At 43.5% G+C, this 18466-nt stretch overlaps 1 protein-coding gene across 2 annotated transcripts; it reads right to left on the bottom strand.

Annotated features, from left to right (window-relative positions):
* Positions 1-684: 684 nt before the first annotated feature.
* On the bottom strand, positions 685-17649 carry irak1 (interleukin-1 receptor-associated kinase 1). Of its 2 annotated transcripts, none has more exons than XM_033628082.2 (15): positions 17394-17649; positions 13669-13836; positions 13415-13567; positions 10723-10841; positions 10426-10614; positions 10120-10184; positions 8693-8804; positions 8391-8512; positions 8094-8307; positions 7904-7972; positions 7721-7808; positions 6582-6676; positions 3701-4331; positions 3385-3483; positions 685-1218 (listed from the first exon to the last, which is right to left on the bottom strand). In XM_033628082.2, the coding sequence occupies exons 1-15, from the start codon at positions 17503-17505 to the stop codon at positions 1151-1153; spliced, it is 2304 nt and encodes a 767-aa protein (XP_033483973.2). In that variant the 5' UTR covers positions 17506-17649; the 3' UTR covers positions 685-1150. The 2 variants fall into 2 exon arrangements, with proteins under 2 accessions (XP_033483973.2, XP_033483974.2); XM_033628083.2 differs by having other exon boundaries at positions 10723-10838.
* Positions 17650-18466: the final 817 nt, after the last annotated feature.

The following is an 18466-nucleotide window of genomic DNA, read 5'->3' as shown; positions in this document are numbered from 1 at the left end:
TGTTTTAAGATCTGATTTCTTTTGGGGGGGTTTATTGTGATGGAAGTGTTCATTGTACGTGACGTGTCCAAGGTCCGTCGGAAATTTGAAAATCTAACAATTTCTTTTTTTTTTTTTTTTTTGGTGTGATTTTTAAAGAAAACATTGCTTCCAAACCCGCTGGCCCGTAGAAACAGTGTTTCCTTTAAAAATCTGCAGTAAAATAAAATATAAAACACAACCACTACATTTTTATGCCCCTACCCAAGACCAAAATAAAAAAACATAAGTCCCTCCCACCTCATAAATAAAAAACAGTCCCTATTAACTAATTCATGGTGGAAGGAGGGACATGCATTTTCTGCCTGTTGCTCCAGGAGGCTCAAGGAAAAATATTTGTAGCTTTGGGGAGTGTCAAAGTTAAATAAAAAAACAACAGCTCAATCAGTTATCTAAAGAAGTTATCAGTAATAATGTTAAAAGTAAATCAATGGTTCTCACAGTAACTCATCAATAAGTTGATCATGTAATAAATGGATTTTGGTCCAGATGATGTGCAGCTGTTAACTTCAGAAGGTCAGAGGTCAAACAGTTCAACGAAATGTCTGCTGGTCGACTGACTGAATTAAACAGCAGCCACAACCCAGAAACCCAAAAGTTTACCTCTAAGTGATGTACAGAGAGAAATAAATGATTTATTAACCCTTTATAAAGTTGTGATTTTTATTGTAATCTATTGAAGCAGGTAAATTTGTCTTAGGTGTTTAGTCACAAAAAAAAGAATAAATATAAAAATGCAAAACTACAATACAATTAAAATACATCACAGAAATACTGTAGATTTTGTACTCAAGTATTTTATGACAAAGACGTACAAATAAATGTTTTTGTAAACAAACGTGACCAAAAAGTCCCAGCTGACGTGTCTTTAGTCCACCACATGATGTCACAGATACCATGACATCACTGCAGGTGTGATGATGATGTCATACCTTCATGTGAACCTCTGCTGCATATGATTGGTGAGATTACTGATTTGTATAAACGGAGTAAATGAACAGAGATGTGTTGACGACAGCTTCAGTCTGTGGGACGTCCAGAACAGATTCAGCAGTTCGTGATACGAACATGACGATGACAGCGAGTGAATCTGACTCTGAATCAGTCTGTGTCAGTGGTGCTGAAGATAATCCAGCTCGTCACTCTCCTCTGGTCCTCTGACAGAACTCCGCCCACCATCTGACATGAGATATGAAATGAGATATGAGACGACATGTAGTGAAACGTGATGAGAGAAGAAGAGATATAAGACAGAATGAGATCATGGATGAGTGAGATAAACTGAGATGTGTTATGGTGGTAGAAAATATAGCAATGACAGAAAACTGTACAACATATGAAATAGAACGAGAGATTTAAAACGACAGGAGGCACGGTGGTGTGGTGTTTAGCACTCTCGCCTCACAGCAAGAGGGTTGCCGGTTCGATCCCGGGCGTGGGAGCCCTTCTGTGCGGAGTTTGTATGTTCTCCCCGTGTCAGCGTGTCAGCGCTAATTGATAACTCTAAATTGTCCGTAGGTGTGAATGGTTGTATGGTTCTTTGTCTCTATGTGTCAGCCCTGCGATAGTCTGGCGACCTGTCCAGGGTGAACCCTGCCTCTCGCCCGATGTCAGCTGGGATAGGCTCCAGCACCCCCGCAACCCTCAAGAGGATGAAGCGGTTAGAAGATGAAGATTTAAAACGACACAGGAGGAAGAGATCGGCCTCAATAGGAGAAAATATAATTATGAGAATTATGAGATCTTAACTTCCTAATAAGCTGCAGTATGTGACAACATGAGAGGACACAGAATGAGCCTGAAGATAAGATAAAAATAAAACATTAATGTTTTTGTTAGCCGCAATAGTTATAAAGTGAGACAAGAGTAATGACATCATTTGGATCAAATACAATCAAATGTGACATAAAAATCAAGATGATCTCAGTTAAAATGAAACGACACTCTTCAAATAAGATGAGACATAAAATGACACAACAAAACGTGAGAGGGACAAACATAAAGGTTAAAAAATAAAACATGACATCATCAGATAAAAGTAGATTTGATGTGAGACCATGCGGCTGTTTGCCTCCGCACACCAGTCGAATTTCTCTTCTGTTGTGTTCATACGAAACACAATGTGAATTTTCACGATGAAGCGATGAGTGAACTTCAACCAGTACGTATTCGGTGTCGTACATCCCTGGAGGATCTCAATGCTGATTGGCTATCACGCACGAATCAGTTGCTCAGGTTCAGATTTTTCAACTCTCTCAAATAAGCATATGATGCGAAATTGCACTTTATGCATTTTACTTGCACCTGGTGTGAACACAACGTTCCAGTCTCCATCCATGTCAGTGAAAACATGGATGCTTCACACACAGAAGATCTATACAATCAGCACAGTTTCAAGATTAGAGTCACCAATTCAGTATCTGACCAAATGTCTCCCCTTCTGTTCCTGAGCTATGACGTTAAAACGTGATGATGTCACAGTCAAGCTGACCTTTGACCTTTTGGATATAAAATGTCATCACTTCATTATTTTGTCATAATTAGTGAATGAATTCTTAAGTCGGGGCCAAAAACATGTTTTGTGAGGTCACGCTGACCTTTGACCTTTGATTACAAAATTCTAATCAGTTCATTACTGATTCAAAGAGGACGTTAGTGCCAAATTTAAAGAAATTCCCATGAGGTGTTTTTAAGATACCACGTTCACAAGAATATCAGACGAGGTCATAGTGACCATGACCTTTCACCTTTGACCACCAAATTCTAATCAGTTGCTCCTTAACTTAAAGTTGATGTTTGTGCCAAATGCAGTCTTCATTTTGTTGACCAAAACTATGATTTTCATTTTCATCAACAGCCTTTCTTCCATAAATCGATGAATAAATCCGTCTGACGAGCTAAAAATAGATCTTGATATTAAAAAGTAAAATGAGATCTTTGTTTTATTTTCCTTGACGAGACGTGATGAAAGTGTTAGTGGTGGACTGTCGGACATTCAATGCCGAGAACGGCTGTGCTTGTAATTATCTTCAAATGAGTGACAGGCTGGTAAACTCCAGTAAATAGTCTGCATCAGGATGTTTGAGTAGCCAGCAGAAACAGTCTGAGCGGAGCAGCGAGTTGTGAGCTGTAATTCAGCGGTAAATAATCACGAGAAAATTTAAGTGTAAGATTAAAACTGATGAGATAATTAGATTAAATGAGATGAGATACAAAGAGACGTGAGATGTGACGACATAAAATCAGATGACGACACGACACACGTTTGATATCTGATGACATGAAACAGAATGAGATGACGACAGGAAGCATGATGAAATCAAAGATTTGAGATGTTTAACGTACAAAGGTCATCAGACGACAGCAGCTCGGGGGTTTGAATCTTTCCCTCCTCGTACAAAGTTTTCTTCTGCAGGAAACGCTGCTTACTGGGATTCATGTGGACTGAACACACACATGAGAACAATCAGTTTACACACTCCATCACTTCAATCACACATCTCCATGGTAACAAGGATTTTTTTGTCTGTTAAATAAACTGTTCAGAGTAGTGAGATTACTTTGTTTCCAAAACAAAAACAGTGTTTTGTGAAATAAAGACCGTAGTTCAGATCCAAACAAATAAACTGCAGTCTGCTCCTTGAACAAGCTGCTGACGTACCTGAGGGCCCCGGAGACACCGACTGCAGGGACCCCGCAGAAGAGAGGCATTGTGGGACACCATGGCGCTCTGCTGTGGTTTTCCCAGGCCCTGACCTGTCACTGGGGCTGCTGGGCTGGGGAGGGAAGTTGTACTGGTCCTCAGTGGGGACAGAAGGCTGGCTCAGCTGCGACTCTGTGGGCCCAGTTGGCCTGTGATACTGGTCTCTGGTGGATGGAGACAGAGACCTGGAACTGGTCCCATTAGATCTGTGCTGGGAGCTAACGTTGTACTGGGAGAGGCCTCGACTCTCATCCGTTTCACATGGACCAGCAAACGAGGAGGAGGAGGAAGAGAGGGATGCAGAGGAGTGCAGTGGGTGAGGAGGGGTGAGGGAGCAGAAAGAAGAGGAGGAGGAGGAGGAGGAGAGCTGAGAGGACTGGGAGGGCTGGTACATGTCCTCCAGTGGTCCCAGTTTGGACAGCTGGTTGGAGAGAGTTCCCACAGTAGAGTCCAGGGGGAGGGGGGGTCTGGGGAGGGACATGGAGGGGGGTTGAAGACGGTGGAGGGGGGAGGAGGAGGAGGAGGAGGAGGAAGAGGAGGAGCTGGTCTTCCTCACAATGACGTGGATGTCCTGAAGTTTTTCAAACACCTGTGAGGAGAACACAAACATGAGGAAGAGAAGAGGACCCGAGCAGGATCCCTGAGGACCCCTCGCTCGTTTCACTTCTATCATCACACATCTACATCAATAAAGAGGTGCTAGCGCCCCCAGAGGCTGCAGACATCACTACAGCCATAATCTGAAGTTTCTCTGATCTTAGAGATGTCTGTGGCTGCAAATATTAAAATAAGATTATTTCAAATTAAGATTTGACTTTCCATATTTGGTGAATGACAAAATAACATGAACACTGACTAATAACTTTCTGACCTGTGACCTAAAATTAAAAATGAAAGTGAGTTTTTGTTTTATTTTCATTTCAACCGTTCCAACATTTGATCAGTTTTCAAATTGAAAACATACGCTCGCCGGCCACATTATTAGGTACACCTTGCTAGTGCCAGGTTGGACCACCTTTTTAATTCTTGGTGTCATAGATTCAACAAGGTGCTGGAAACATTCCTCAGAGATGTTGGTCCATATTGACATGATGACATCACACAGTTGATCCATGATGTTCCAGCACATCCCAAAGGTGCTCTATTGGACTGAGATCTGGTGACTGTGGAGGCCATTGGAGTACAGTGAACTCATTGTCATGTTTGAGATGATGTGAGCTTTGTGACATGGTGCGTTATCCTGCTGGAAGTAGCCATCAGAAGATGGGTACACTGTGGTCATAAAGGGATGGACACGCTCAGCAACAATACTCAGGTAGGCTGTGGTGTTTAAACCATGCTCAGTTGGTACTAAGAAAATCTCCCCCACACCATTACACCACCAGCAGCAGCCTGAAGCGTTGATACAAGGCAGGATGGATCCATGCTTCCATCTGAATGTGGTTTTTCCAATCTTCTATTGTCCAGTTTTGGTGAATTGTAGCCTCAGTTTCCTGTTGTTAGCTGACAGGAGTGGCACCTGGTGTGGTCTTCTGCTGCTGTAGCCCATCTGCTTCAAGGTTGGACAAGGTGTTGTTGCTTCAGAGATGGTCTTCTGCACACCTTGGTTGGAACCAGTGCTTATTTGACTTCCTGTGGCCTTTCTATCATCTTGAACCAGTCTGGCCATTCTCCTCTGACCTCTGACCTCTGGCATCAACAAGGCATTTTGGCTCACTGGATATTTGCTCTTTTTGGGACCATCCTCTGTAAACCCTAGAGATGGTTGTGCTGAAAATCCCAGTAAATACTCAGACCAGCCCGTCTGGCACCAACAACCATGCCACATTCAAAGTCACTTCAATCACCTTCTTCATCATTCTGATGCTCTGTTTGAACTTCAGCAGCTTGTCTTCACCATGTCTACATGACTAAATGTTAATTAGTTGCTGACACCTGATTGGCTGATTAGATATGTGCTTTAACGAGCAGCTGAACAGGTGGCCGGTAAGTATAAGTTGTATAAGTTTAAGTTGACTTTTGACAGACATCATGACTGGGAAATAAAAAGTCATTTTAAATCATCCAGTGAGAACACTAGCCCCTTTTTTACACTTCCTGTTTGTTCGCTGAGTGGGGGGACAGAGTTGTCGCGTACAATGATGTCTGCATACACAGCACAGCCAACAGGACAGCATCATGGGTGGGATGGGTGTGGCAACATATTATGCTTAGCACTTAGCAGCTAACTCAAAGAAGAACGGCAGCTGTTAGCAGTTAGCAGCTAACTCAAACAATGAGGTCCAGGAGCTCCTTACCCTCTGAGCAGAGGACGAGATCAGCCGCCATATAACAGGGACGCTAAATGATTGTTATTGACGTGCTTTATGTTGTTAGTGTTTATAAAGTGCTGCCGATGTGTGTTACATGTAACACAGCGCTGTTGTGTTAGACGTCACACCTGTCATGCCTCCTTTTATTCTGTGATGTCATCATGCTGTCTAAAATCATACACTGGAGCGACACGATGCTGCCGTTGTTTGGTTCTGTATAAAGCTGATGAAACTCTGTGTTCTTGAATAAACTAACGAGCAGGCGGACTAACAGAGCCTCAGTCTAAATATGCAGACTGAATGTTTGACCTAAATGTGTAGAGGAAGTGAAAATAGGTGCACACACTGGTGTTGTGTCGTAGGGTCTCCTCCTCCTGTTAAAATGACACTTCCTGTAGCGCTAACACAGGAAACTCTTACAGGGATGTGACTTACAACATTTAAGACCCATCCTGTGTGTATTTAAAACATTTGAGGAGCTTTTAAGGACCAGCAATCACCCTGGAACTTCATGAAGTGTCTCTGACCTTGGTCATGGCCGGTCTCCTTTTCCTTTTCTTGTCCAGACACTTGCACGCTAAAGCCACCACCTCCATACAGCCAGCCGGCTCTGCAGCACCACCTAAACACACAACATGAGTACAGCAGCTGCAGGTTAACAGGTAGGGAAGGTCATGTGACACTAAAGTGGGATTTATACTTCTGCATAAAATAGATGCTGTACCTATGTCGTACCTACACAGCCTACGCAGTACCCTGACATGCACCTCCCCAGAAATTTAATGACCCATCACGGCACAGTAGACCTCCTGTTTATTTTTGTAAAGTGAAAACCATTTCCCTCAGTGGAAACCAAACTTCTACTAACTTTTATTTCACTGATAGGAAACAATAAACTGAAGACAATGAAGCCACAAAATAGCATTTAAAGTCCTGTGTGTGATTTATCCTGGCTTCATATGAGTAGAGAGAAACTCTGATAGCTGCTAGGCTAATTTATACAATGTAAAATGCCATAGGTTTGTGCTAATGATGTTAGCATGTTGTATTTATTTGGAAAACGTGTTCAGTATCAGACAGTTGTTTTGTCAGTGAACCTTGTGAGCTGTAATGGAGCCGAATTTTGCAGCGTTACCTTTGTTTAATGTTGGAGGGTTACAGTAGATGGCGCTGAAATTAAAGTGGTGGTGTCTGCTCAGGTGATCTTTTAAGTGCACTATATTTAGCCCTCTTGGGTGCGTTCGGCCTGACAGAACTTTTTGGATCAAATGGATGGCTGCTGATATACAGAAGAACGTTTTGATGTAGGATCTCATGAAGGATCTTCTTAATGATGACAGAATTGTAATTCTCACCCATATCTTTCTAAATATATTTCAGATTGCAGACGCCACAGTCAAACGAATCAATCATCTTCATGTTCTATGATAGTGCCCCAGCTATTGAGCCCTTTGGAAAGTGCGTTCAGATTTTACTGCGCATGTGTTGTACCCCAGTGATATGGTGCCATGCCCTCTCCTCTTTTTAACCTCCTTGACAGAAACCCCACCGCCGGCCAGTGTTTTGGAGGTGTAACTGCAGAATGATCACAAAGGTGTTGGCCACAGCGTAGGGTCTGCGTAGAGCTGAGGCACAACTGTAAATCCGCCTTAACACATACACTGACCTGTGATCAGCCGCTGGTCCAGCTGTTTCCTCCAGGATGCTGCACACGAACCCTCTGGACTGTCCTCCACCTCCTCCACCAGGTCCCTCTACACCACCAGAACCAGAACCAGATCACTGAGCCAAACACCATAACAACACTTAAGCTAGGTTTTGATATTTTAATGTGTGTGTGCGTTCTGACCAGATATCGCTCTCCTGACTTCGTGTTTTTCTCCAGAGCTCGCCGACCTGTCAGAATCTCCAACAGCACCTGAGACACACAGCAGACGTGTCTGAGTCAGTCCTGAGCTGATGAACCAATCGCTGTAAAGTCAAAGTAAGTCTGTATCTATCACAGACTACATTTCCCATAGGCCCCTGCCATGTCTCACCACTCCAAAGCTGTATGTGTCCACAGCGGGCCCCAGCTCTCCATCCCTCACATATTCATCGGGCAGGTACGCCAGCGTTCCTCTGACCGTTGCCGTCTTACCGACAGATGCTGTCTGAGCCGCCGTGCGTCCCGCCGGGCTGCGACATGCAAACCGAGCCAGACCGAAGTCCGCCAGCTTGGCCACCAGGTGACGGTCCAACAGGATGTTTGAACTGCAGAGACACAGAGAGAAACAGAGCTGAGTGCTGACAGCAGGTGAACGTGCAACAGGTGCAGGCAGTGAACGTGCAGTGACCTCTTCACGTCTCCGTGGATCAGCACCGAGTGTCCATCAGGCGGCGAGTGGAGGTACTGCAGAGCAGCTGACGCTCCTTTGACAACACCGAGTCTCTGAGACCAGGAGAGACACGCCCGCTCCTGACAACAAACACACACACACACACACACAGATGACATCACATCAGGATGGACACTTTTAAAACATATGAAGACACATACAGAGTCGAGATGTACTCCTGTCTCTCCTGATTGAACTGCAGCCATATGTTGTGTTGGTGTGTGTGTGTGTGTGTGTGTGTGTGTGTGTGTGTGTGTTACCTGTTGCAGTTGGTCCTCCAGTGACCTCAGCTCCATGTAGCTGTAGATCAGACACACTGATCCTCCTCCTACACTGAAACCCAACAGATCCACGATGTTCGGATGTCTGAACCTGAACAACACACGTGTTAGTGTTTGTCACTGTGTCTCTCACAGACACACACACACACACACACACACACACACATACACACACACACACGATCTGGGCTGTATTACTGCAGAGAGCAGGTTTGAGTTATTTAACCCCAGTGTTGGGCAGCAGCGTCACTATCTTAACTCTATTTCTCAGTAGCGTGGTGGTGACATCATGACTTTCTGAGTCAAATATCTTTTCATTAGTGACATTGATTAATTGATTAATCAAAAGTTCAAAGCTCTTTTTCCCAGGAAAAAAAGTACTGTTGTTCTGTGGTGGTCTGGATCAAAGTCAGGATAATAAAACTGAGATTAGGTGATGTCACTGACACCATTGCCACCCCGAGGCACATAGACAAGGGGTCAGCGGATATTCAAGTGCTGGAATTTGTTATTTTCGTGACAACGCCTAAACGCAACACAGGCTCCGCTCCAACTGAGTGTGTACACAGTGCTGCGCTGCGGGTTCGGGCCGTGCTCGGTTATAATTGGGGGCGGGGCGAGGTGCAATATTTATTCTGCAAACAGCCCATCCATAGAGAGACTCCCACAGAATAAATATTTTGTATCTGGCTGATGACAATCTTAATTTAAGGCACCATATTGAATTTAATTTGACATAAAGTAAAAAAATAAAAGTAGCTCTGCAGGAAGTGAGTTAGTTTTACCATTTCCTGGTAGCTTAGCCTGTTACATTTCTCCGGGGACGGCTTCAATGTCGTGAAACTTCATTTTGATGCAGAGTATCTGGTAACTTAGCTCACTACATTTTCCAAGTAGCTCGCCCAACACTGTGTTCACCCTGAGATGAGGGAAAATGTAGGTTGTTCAGTTTCAGAAAGAGAGGAAACTTTAACTGTCAGTCAGTTAGTGTAGTCACTGACTGTGAGGCGAACCTGCTCGATGACAGTTTGTCTGTGTCTCCTCCCGTTGATAGAGACAGACACACTGATTTATCTCCTCATTGATTCAGTCTGTATCAGAGCGCGTTAATTAGCAGAGGTTTACTGTGAGAATCAAAATCCTGGTTGGATGTTAGTGTGCGTCTCAGGACCATCTAAAGTTTCCACTGTTACATCAGTCATTTCTTTGAACAGTGGTTTCTGACCTCACATTAAAATATCACACAGCATGAAACCCCCCTCAGCTCAGAATCAAACCTCCTTACAGGACGGATGGACGGACAAACCAAAAGCATAATGTCTCCGTCCACAGCTGGCGCCAGCACGAGACATCAAATCTCAAAGTTTACACCAATGCTGTTTTGTTGAATCCACGGCTGTACTCACTTTGACAGTTTGTCCACTTCAGTGTGGAAACTCTCCTTCAGCAGAGCCCAGTCCAGCAGAGAGTCCTACAACAACAACAACAACAACAACAACAGCTCTGACCAATCACAGTCCACTTCCTGTCAGTGTTACAGCCAATAGAAACACAGCTGTAGAAGTTCATGTTCAGTGATCAAACTTGATGTTTACACTTTGATCAATATTCACTGACTGCTTCACAAACATGACATCACATCCTGTTTAAGTGCTGCGTGTCATGTGACCTTCACCCTGAGTTGTGTGTGTGCTGTGCTGTGATTGGCTGACCTGTTTGAGTCTCTTGATGGCACAGTTGGTGTTCCTCAGAGTCGCTCTGTACACCACTCCGAACCCCCCCTCCCCCACCTGTAGGGAGGGGGAGAACCCCGCCGTCCCAGCATGCACCTCTTCATACGACCAGCACATCACACCACTCCCGCTGATGCTGCCGCTGGTGCTCGCCAACGCCGGGGGGGCCTGAGGGACAGCATCATAATCATCATCATCATCATCATCATATTCATTATATTCATTATTATGACACCCTGTTCTGTGTGTGTGTGTGTGTGTGTGTGTGTGTGTTACCTGGGGGGGTCGCTGAAGGTCAGACTGCAGATTGGGAGGGGGCGGGGCTGGTCCAGGGAGGGCTCTTCTTCCTCCTCCTCCTCCTCCTCCTTCTCCTCCTCCTCCTCCTCCTTTGTCTACTGAATAAAGAACACAAGAAGAAGAGCAGGAGTTGATGCCAATACAACACACAGATATGCAGTGTACACACACACACACACACACCTGTGTGTCTAATTGATTTAGTCTGATCTGGTTTCAACTGAATGCTGACGAGAGAATTTTTTTATAATCAGTTTTCACGACAGATACATTCATGACGTCATCACTTCATCATCATTAACCAGAGGAAGATAAACAAGTAGAAGTAGTAGTGAGTAAGTACAGTAAAACTTTATTTAATAGCCCGGGCTATTATTTGCTTAAATCACTGAAGTCAACAGGCCTTTAATTCCTTTTACACAACTGTTGCTCAGCAAAGATTGAAAATACAATCATATTGCTTATTTGAACCAGTATGAATATTACTTGTCAAAAAATTAGGCTTTATATAACATTTTAATTATTCTAGCTCCGACAGACAGCGCATCATTGAGTGTGTCATGACACTCGTTTTACAGCACAAAGGGCTTTGTCTTCCCAACTTGTGGACATTTTTGGCATCTGTTCTTCCTCTTTGAGTTAGCTGCTAACTGCTAACAGCTACTTTTTAAATCTCCTGCAGAGGGTCGCACACATAACACGTCCTCAAAACGCTACACCTGTCCCATCTGTGGTCCAGACCTGCCAGCTCTCCCTTTAAAAGGATAGTGCACCCAAAAATGAAAATTCAGCCATTATCTACTCACCCATATGCCGAGGGAGGCTCAGGCTCAGGTCCCTGTGGACTGCATTCATGTGTGTTCATGTGCTTGCAAGTGCGCACACGTGAGCGCAGTGTCCAGAGAGGCAGTCAGAGCTACAGGCTACAATGAGGCTAAAAACAGAGTTCAAATGAGGTTTTTCCAAACAGCTTTTTATGTCGGGGCTTCAGGACACTTGGATCACTACGGACGAGCAGTATGGAGATATTTTGTGGTTTCAATGATGTGTTTTTGGACGTTTGAATCTGGGGCGCCGTCAGCCTCCATTAGGTGGAGTTGTGTTGCTACCTCCTCTCCCCTTGGATCTCTGCAAGTGATGTGAGGACTCTAAAACTTCACCTGAGCCTCCCTCGGCATATGGGTGAGTAGATAATGGCTGAATTTACATTTTTGGGTGCACTATCCCTTTAATGCCCATCATAGACTGTATATAAAGATGGACGATGCATGTCCAACTCCGCCCACTTTACAGAGGTGAAGCTAAAGCCAGGTTCAGACTACACGACATGCTTGTCTATTCTGACAGTCACTATGTCACATTAGGCCATTATGGATAGTCATAAAGAGTCCACAACCAATCATCGCTGGTCGTCTTTCACGCTGTGTGTGATGTCATCGGGTTATTTTTGCCCTATATTTATTATTATAGCCATTATTTCAGTCACTGTGTCTGTTCATGTCCCAGATGAACTGTTACTGTAATAACATAAAAAGTGTCACCAGATGGGCGGAGCTACAACTGAAGTACCACATTAAAACTATGACAGTCACTGAATCCTCCACAGGAAGTTCCTGAAAATGTTTCACAATAAAAGCCTCTTTAGAAAGTGAAGGGATTCTCTCAAATTAAATGATCAGGGGCTTTTAATCTGAAACTGATACAGGAAGTGTTGAGTTTGAAATGACGGTGCGATGCATTAAATTTAACAGGACAAACAGGAGCAGACCAGACACTATCTGTGAGTTTGATTCCTTTATATCCTCCATTATGAAGAAAGAGCATTGTTTGCTAGCTTGATGCTAATGGCAGTACTCAGCGGGTTGATAAAGTGCCTCTGCTGTTTCCTTTTTACTCTGTGTGCTAACGTCCCTACAGGAAATATCTGAAAGGCTGGGCTGTTGTTGTTGTACAGTTTCCACGGCAACAGATCGCTCTGTGTTCCTATTGGTCAAAGTGACGGCTGTGACTGGAGAAGTTGTGGAAGACTAAAAGAAAATTAAACGGGCTAGACTTTCTGTTGGAACGTCGTGAGGCGTCCCAGACACAACGTGGGTTGTCGTCTACTATGACACACTACACCAGATGAAACGATGGATTATTGTGTACGAAACCCGTTCACAATCGGAGCCAACAGCGTACGACCCTGTGTCGGGCTGTAATCGGACTGATATCGTGTAGCCTGAACCGGGCATAAAGACTGAACAGCAGCATGATTAAACTACCTGAAACAACAGAAACCATTTTTGGAAAAAAATTATTTGACTTGTCTTTTGTGTTTTTAGTTTGGCTGATGTCCCATCAGCTGACATGGAGGGGGCGGGGTTTATGACCTATACTGCAGCCGGCCACCAGGGGGCGACCCAGATGTTTTGGCTTCACTTTTGGGGAGCTGTCATGTCGTCCATCTTTATTCAGTCTCTGACACACGTTGTTATGGTGCTGTTACAACCTCCACTGCTGCCTTGAAGACTGGACCGTTTACACAGAAGGTGAATAACGGCGCCAAGTTCCTGCCTTGAACAGGAAGTGGAAAACAAGCTACAGCCTCCCATCGCTCTGACAACACCCAGTCAGGTTCAGACCTGTGAGTGTGTGTGTGTGTGTGTGTGTGTGTGTGTGTGTGTGTTACCTGTTGTGCTGAGTCTGCAGGTGCTCAGTGTGGGCAGGGACTCGGGCTGTTTGGCAGGGGGGTCAAAGACAACAGAAGGAGGAGGAAATGGAGGTGGCGGCAGAGGAGGGGCAGGAGGAAGAGGAGACGAGGAAGGCTTCAGTCTGGACGCCCCTGCAGAGAGCGAGAGAGAGAGAGAGAGAGAGAGAGAGAGAAGTCAGCTGCAGAATTTGACCTTTGACCCCACAGAGATCGGCAGAGGTCAGTGAACTCACAGCCAAGGATGACATCACGGGGGCGGAGCAGCTGCAGACGCTCCAACAGGTCGATCAGCTCCCCGACACGACCGTTCCTGTTCTCCCATTGGTTCATCACCCAGTCGGTCCGCCTCTCCCTCCTCTCAGCCAATCGCACGGCAGTCTGATCACTGAGGACCTCCGAGGCTGTAACAGAAATTTATTGATCGATCAGTTTCTATTTCACAGTACATTTACTCAGGTACAGTACTGAAGCACCACTCTGAAGTATTTATACTTTACTCACACCCACAAAATACTCAAGTACAAGTATCAATAAAGCATGTCAAAATACTCCATTACAAGTAGAGCTTCATGTAGTTAAAGTACTCAAGTACTGTCAGCCTCATGTAGTTGAAGTACTCAAGTACTGTCAGCTTCATGTAGTTAGAGTACTCAAGTACTGTCAGCCTCATGTAGTTAGAGTACTCAAGTACTGTCAGTCTCATGTTGTTGAAGTACTCAAGTACTGTCAGCCTCATGTAGTTGAAGTACTCAAGTAATGTCAGCCTCATGTAGTTGAAGTACTCAAGTAATGTCAGCCACATGTAGTTGAAGTACTCAAGTACTGTCAGCCTCATGTAGTTAAAGTACTCAAGTACTGTCAGCCTCATGTAGTTGAAGTACTCAAGTAATGTCAGCCACTTGTAGTTGAAGTACTCAAGTACTGTCAGCCTCATGTAGTTAGAGTACTCAAGTACTGTCAGCCTCATGTAGTTGAAGTACTCAAGTACTGTCAGCCTCATGTAGTTAGAGTACTCAAGTACTGTCAGCCTCATGTAGTTAGAGTACTCAAGTACTGTCAGCCTCATGTAGTTAGAGTACTCAAGTACTGTCAGCCTCATGTAGTTGAAGTACTCAAGTAATGTCAGCCACATGTAGTTGAAGTATTCAAGTACTGTCAGCCTCATGTAGTTAGAGTACTCAAGTACTGTCAGCCTCATGTAGTTAGAGTACTCAAGTACTGTCAGCCACATGTAGTTGAAGTACTCAAGTACTGTCAGCCACATGTAGTTAAAGTACTCAAGTACTGTCAGCCTCATGTAGTTGAAGTACTCAAGTACTGTCAGCCTCATGTAGTTAAAGTACTCAAGTACTGTCAGCCTCATGTAGTTAAAGTACTCAAGTACTGTCAGCCTCATGTAGTTGAAGTACTCAAGTAATGTCAGCCACTTGTAGTTGAAGTACTCAAGTACTGTCAGCCTCATGTAGTTAGAGTACTCAAGTACTGTCAGCCTCATGTAGTTGAAGTACTCAAGTACTGTCAGCCTCATGTAGTTAGAGTACTCAAGTACTGTCAGCCTCATGTAGTTAGAGTACTCAAGTACTGTCAGCCACATGTAGTTGAAGTATTCAAGTACTGTCAGCCTCATGTAGTTAGAGTACTCAAGTACTGTCAGCCTCATGTAGTTAGAATACTCAAGTAATGTCAGCCTCATGTAGTTGAAGTACTCAAGTAATGTCAGCCACATGTAGTTAGAGTACTCAAGTACTGTGAGCTTCATGTAGTTAGAGTACTCAAGTACTGTCAGCCTCATGTAGTTAGAGTACTCAAGTACTGTCAGCTTCATGTAGTTAGAGTACTCAAGTACTGTCAGCCTCGTGTAGTTAGAGTACTCAAGTACTGTCAGTCTCATGTAGTTAGAGTACTCAAGTACTGTCAGTCTCATGTTGTTAGAGTACTCAAGTACTGTCAGCCTCATTAAGTTGAAGTACTCAAGTAATGTCAGCCACATGTAGTTGAAGTACTCAAGTACTGTCAGCCACATGTAGTTGAAGTACTCAAGTACTGTCAGCCACATGTAGTTGAAGTACTCAAGTACTGTCAGCCTCATGTAGTTAGAGTACTCAAGTACTGTCAGCCACATGTAGTTAGAGTACTCAAGTACTGTCAGCCACATGTAGTTGAAGTACTCAAGTACTGTCAGCCTCATGTAGTTGAAGTACTCAAGTACTGTCAGCCTCATGTAGTTAGAGTACTCAAGTACTGTCAGCCACATGTAGTTAAAGTACTCAAGTACTGTCAGCCACATGTAGTTGAAGTACTCAAGTAATGTCAGCCTCATGTAGTTGAAGTACTCAAGTACTGTCAGCCTCATGTAGTTAGAGTACTCAAGTACTGTCAGCCACATGTAGTTAAAGTACTCAAGTAATGTCAGCCACATGTAGTTGAAGTACTCAAGTACTGTCAGCTTCATGTAGTTAGAGTACTCAAGTACTGTCAGCCACATGTAGTTAAAGTACTCAAGTATTGTCAGCCTCATGTAGTTAGAGTACTCAAGTATTGTCAGCCTCATGTAGTTAGAGTACTCAAGTACTGTCAGCCTCATGTAGTTGAAGTACTCAAGTACTGTCAGCCTCATGTAGTTGAAGTACTCAAGTAATGTCAGCCACATGTAGTTGAAGTACTCAAGTACTGTCAGCCTCATGTAGTTGAAGTACTCAAGTAATGTCAGCCACATGTAGTTGAAGTACTCAAGTAATGTCAGCCACATGTAGTTGAAGTATTCAAGTACTGTCAGCCTCATGTAGTTAGAGTACTCAAGTGCTGTCAGCCTCATGTAGTTAGAATACTCAAGTAATGTCAGCCTCATGTAGTTGAAGTACTCAAGTAATGTCAGCCACATGTAGTTAGAGTACTCAAGTACTGTCAGCCTCATGTAGTTAGAGTACTCAAGTACTGTCAGTCTCATGTTGTTAGAGTACTCAAGTACTGTCAGCCTCATTAAGTTGAAGTACTCAAGTAATGTCAGCCACATGTAGTTGAAGTACTCAAGTACTGTCAGCCACATGTAGTTGAAGTACTCAAGTACTGTCAGCCACATGTAGTTGAAGTACTCAAGTACTGTCAGCCTCATGTAGTTAGAGTACTCAAGTACTGTCAGCCACATGTAGTTAAAGTACTCAAGTAATGTCAGCCACATGTAGTTGAAGTACTCAAGTACTGTCAGCTTCATGTAGTTAGAGTACTCAAGTACTGTCAGCCACATGTAGTTAAAGTACTCAAGTATTGTCAGCCTCATGTAGTTAGAGTACTCAAGTATTGTCAGCCTCATGTAGTTAGAGTACTCAAGTACTGTCAGCCTCATGTAGTTGAAGTACTCAAGTACTGTCAGCCTCATGTAGTTGAAGTACTCAAGTAATGTCAGCCACATGTAGTTGAAGTACTCAAGTACTGTCAGCCTCATGTAGTTGAAGTACTCAAGTAATGTCAGCCACATGTAGTTGAAGTACTCAAGTAATGTCAGCCACATGTAGTTGAAGTATTCAAGTACTGTCAGCCTCATGTAGTTAGAGTACTCAAGTGCTGTCAGCCTCATGTAGTTAGAATACTCAAGTAATGTCAGCCTCATGTAGTTGAAGTACTCAAGTAATGTCAGCCACATGTAGTTAGAGTACTCAAGTACTGTCAGCCTCATGTAGTTAGAGCACTCAAGTACTGTCAGCCTCATGTAGTTGAAGTACTCAAGTACTGTCAGCCTCGTGTAGTTGAAGTACTCAAGTAATGTCAGCCACATGTAGTTAAAGTACTCAAGTACTGTGAGCTTCATGTTTCAGTGCCAACAGTATAGAAGTAATCTGTAACTCTGGTGTTGGTACTTTTGCTGCAGTACGAACTCCTCGTCTGTTAGCTAAAGGCAGACCGGTACACCGTGCTAGCTGTTAGCCGTTAGCAGACGGTCTCGGTTCTGGTCGTGACTCACCGAAGCGGGTCCAGTCCAGGTCGGACAGTCCGTCCATGACCCGACAGAACTCCCAGAGGACGGAGGACGGCAGGTTGTAGAGAAACTGTCCCTTCAGGTCTCCTGTCGACATGTTTCTAATGGAAACTAAACGGTGGCTGACTCTGAAGCTAACAGGCTAACAGCTAACGGAGGGGACACCATTCACACCGGGACCCGGATCAGTCCGTCACACAACAGAACCGGAACAAACAAGATAAAAACTTTAAAAACTTTAGAATCTCAGAAGTTCAGCTGCTCCGCTGCTTCCGCCCTCTGCGTGTCCAAGCTCACTGCAATAAGAGTTGATGCCGGTTCCTCCGCCTCCAAAATAAAAGCTTCTATGTCGAAAACAACGTGACCGTATTTATTTTTTCTGTTTAAGATTTTTTTTTTATTTATTCCAAATAATTTTATTTCATTTAAGTTGGACATTACTTTTATTTGATTGTATTTGACAAATGAGATAAAAAGAAACAATAATAAAAAATGAAATAAACTAATATTATATTTTATATTGGTAGATATTTTCTCCGATCGCTTGTACATGACTGTACACAAAACACATTTATGGTGTTTTGTAATGGATAAAATTCTGACTTCATCTATTTCTACGTTTTATATGTTTAAGTTCAGCTTCTGTGACTTTTATTACTTTTTCAACAGGAAGTCCTGAGTGAAGACTTTCTCTGCGCTCTGACTGAGATTTTTAATTTCCCTGTTTGAACTACGGCAAGCGTAAAGTTCCCACTGTAATCTGACGTCATGATCACTCACACATACAGCTCAGCTTTGCTTCCTCTTATCACACTGGTATTTTTGACTTTGTGGGTTGTGCCTGAATGCACATCTGTAATACTGAGAGATGTTACTTAATTTTCTTTTTCTGTGTGTGTGTGTGTGTGTGTGTGTGTGTGTGTATGAACATGTACAGTGAAACTTGAAAAAAAAAAGTTTAAATATGTAAAAACGAATATTTTAAATTAAGCTTGAATAAAAGTTGAAACATTCAGAATGAAATGTTGAATTTATGGAATAATCATGAATATGGAATA

This window comes from Epinephelus lanceolatus, chromosome 8 (assembly GCF_041903045.1).
Source record: "Epinephelus lanceolatus isolate andai-2023 chromosome 8, ASM4190304v1, whole genome shotgun sequence".
Classification (NCBI taxonomy): Eukaryota; Metazoa; Chordata; class Actinopteri; order Perciformes; family Serranidae; genus Epinephelus; species Epinephelus lanceolatus.
This window is presented reverse-complemented; position numbering and strand designations above follow the sequence as displayed.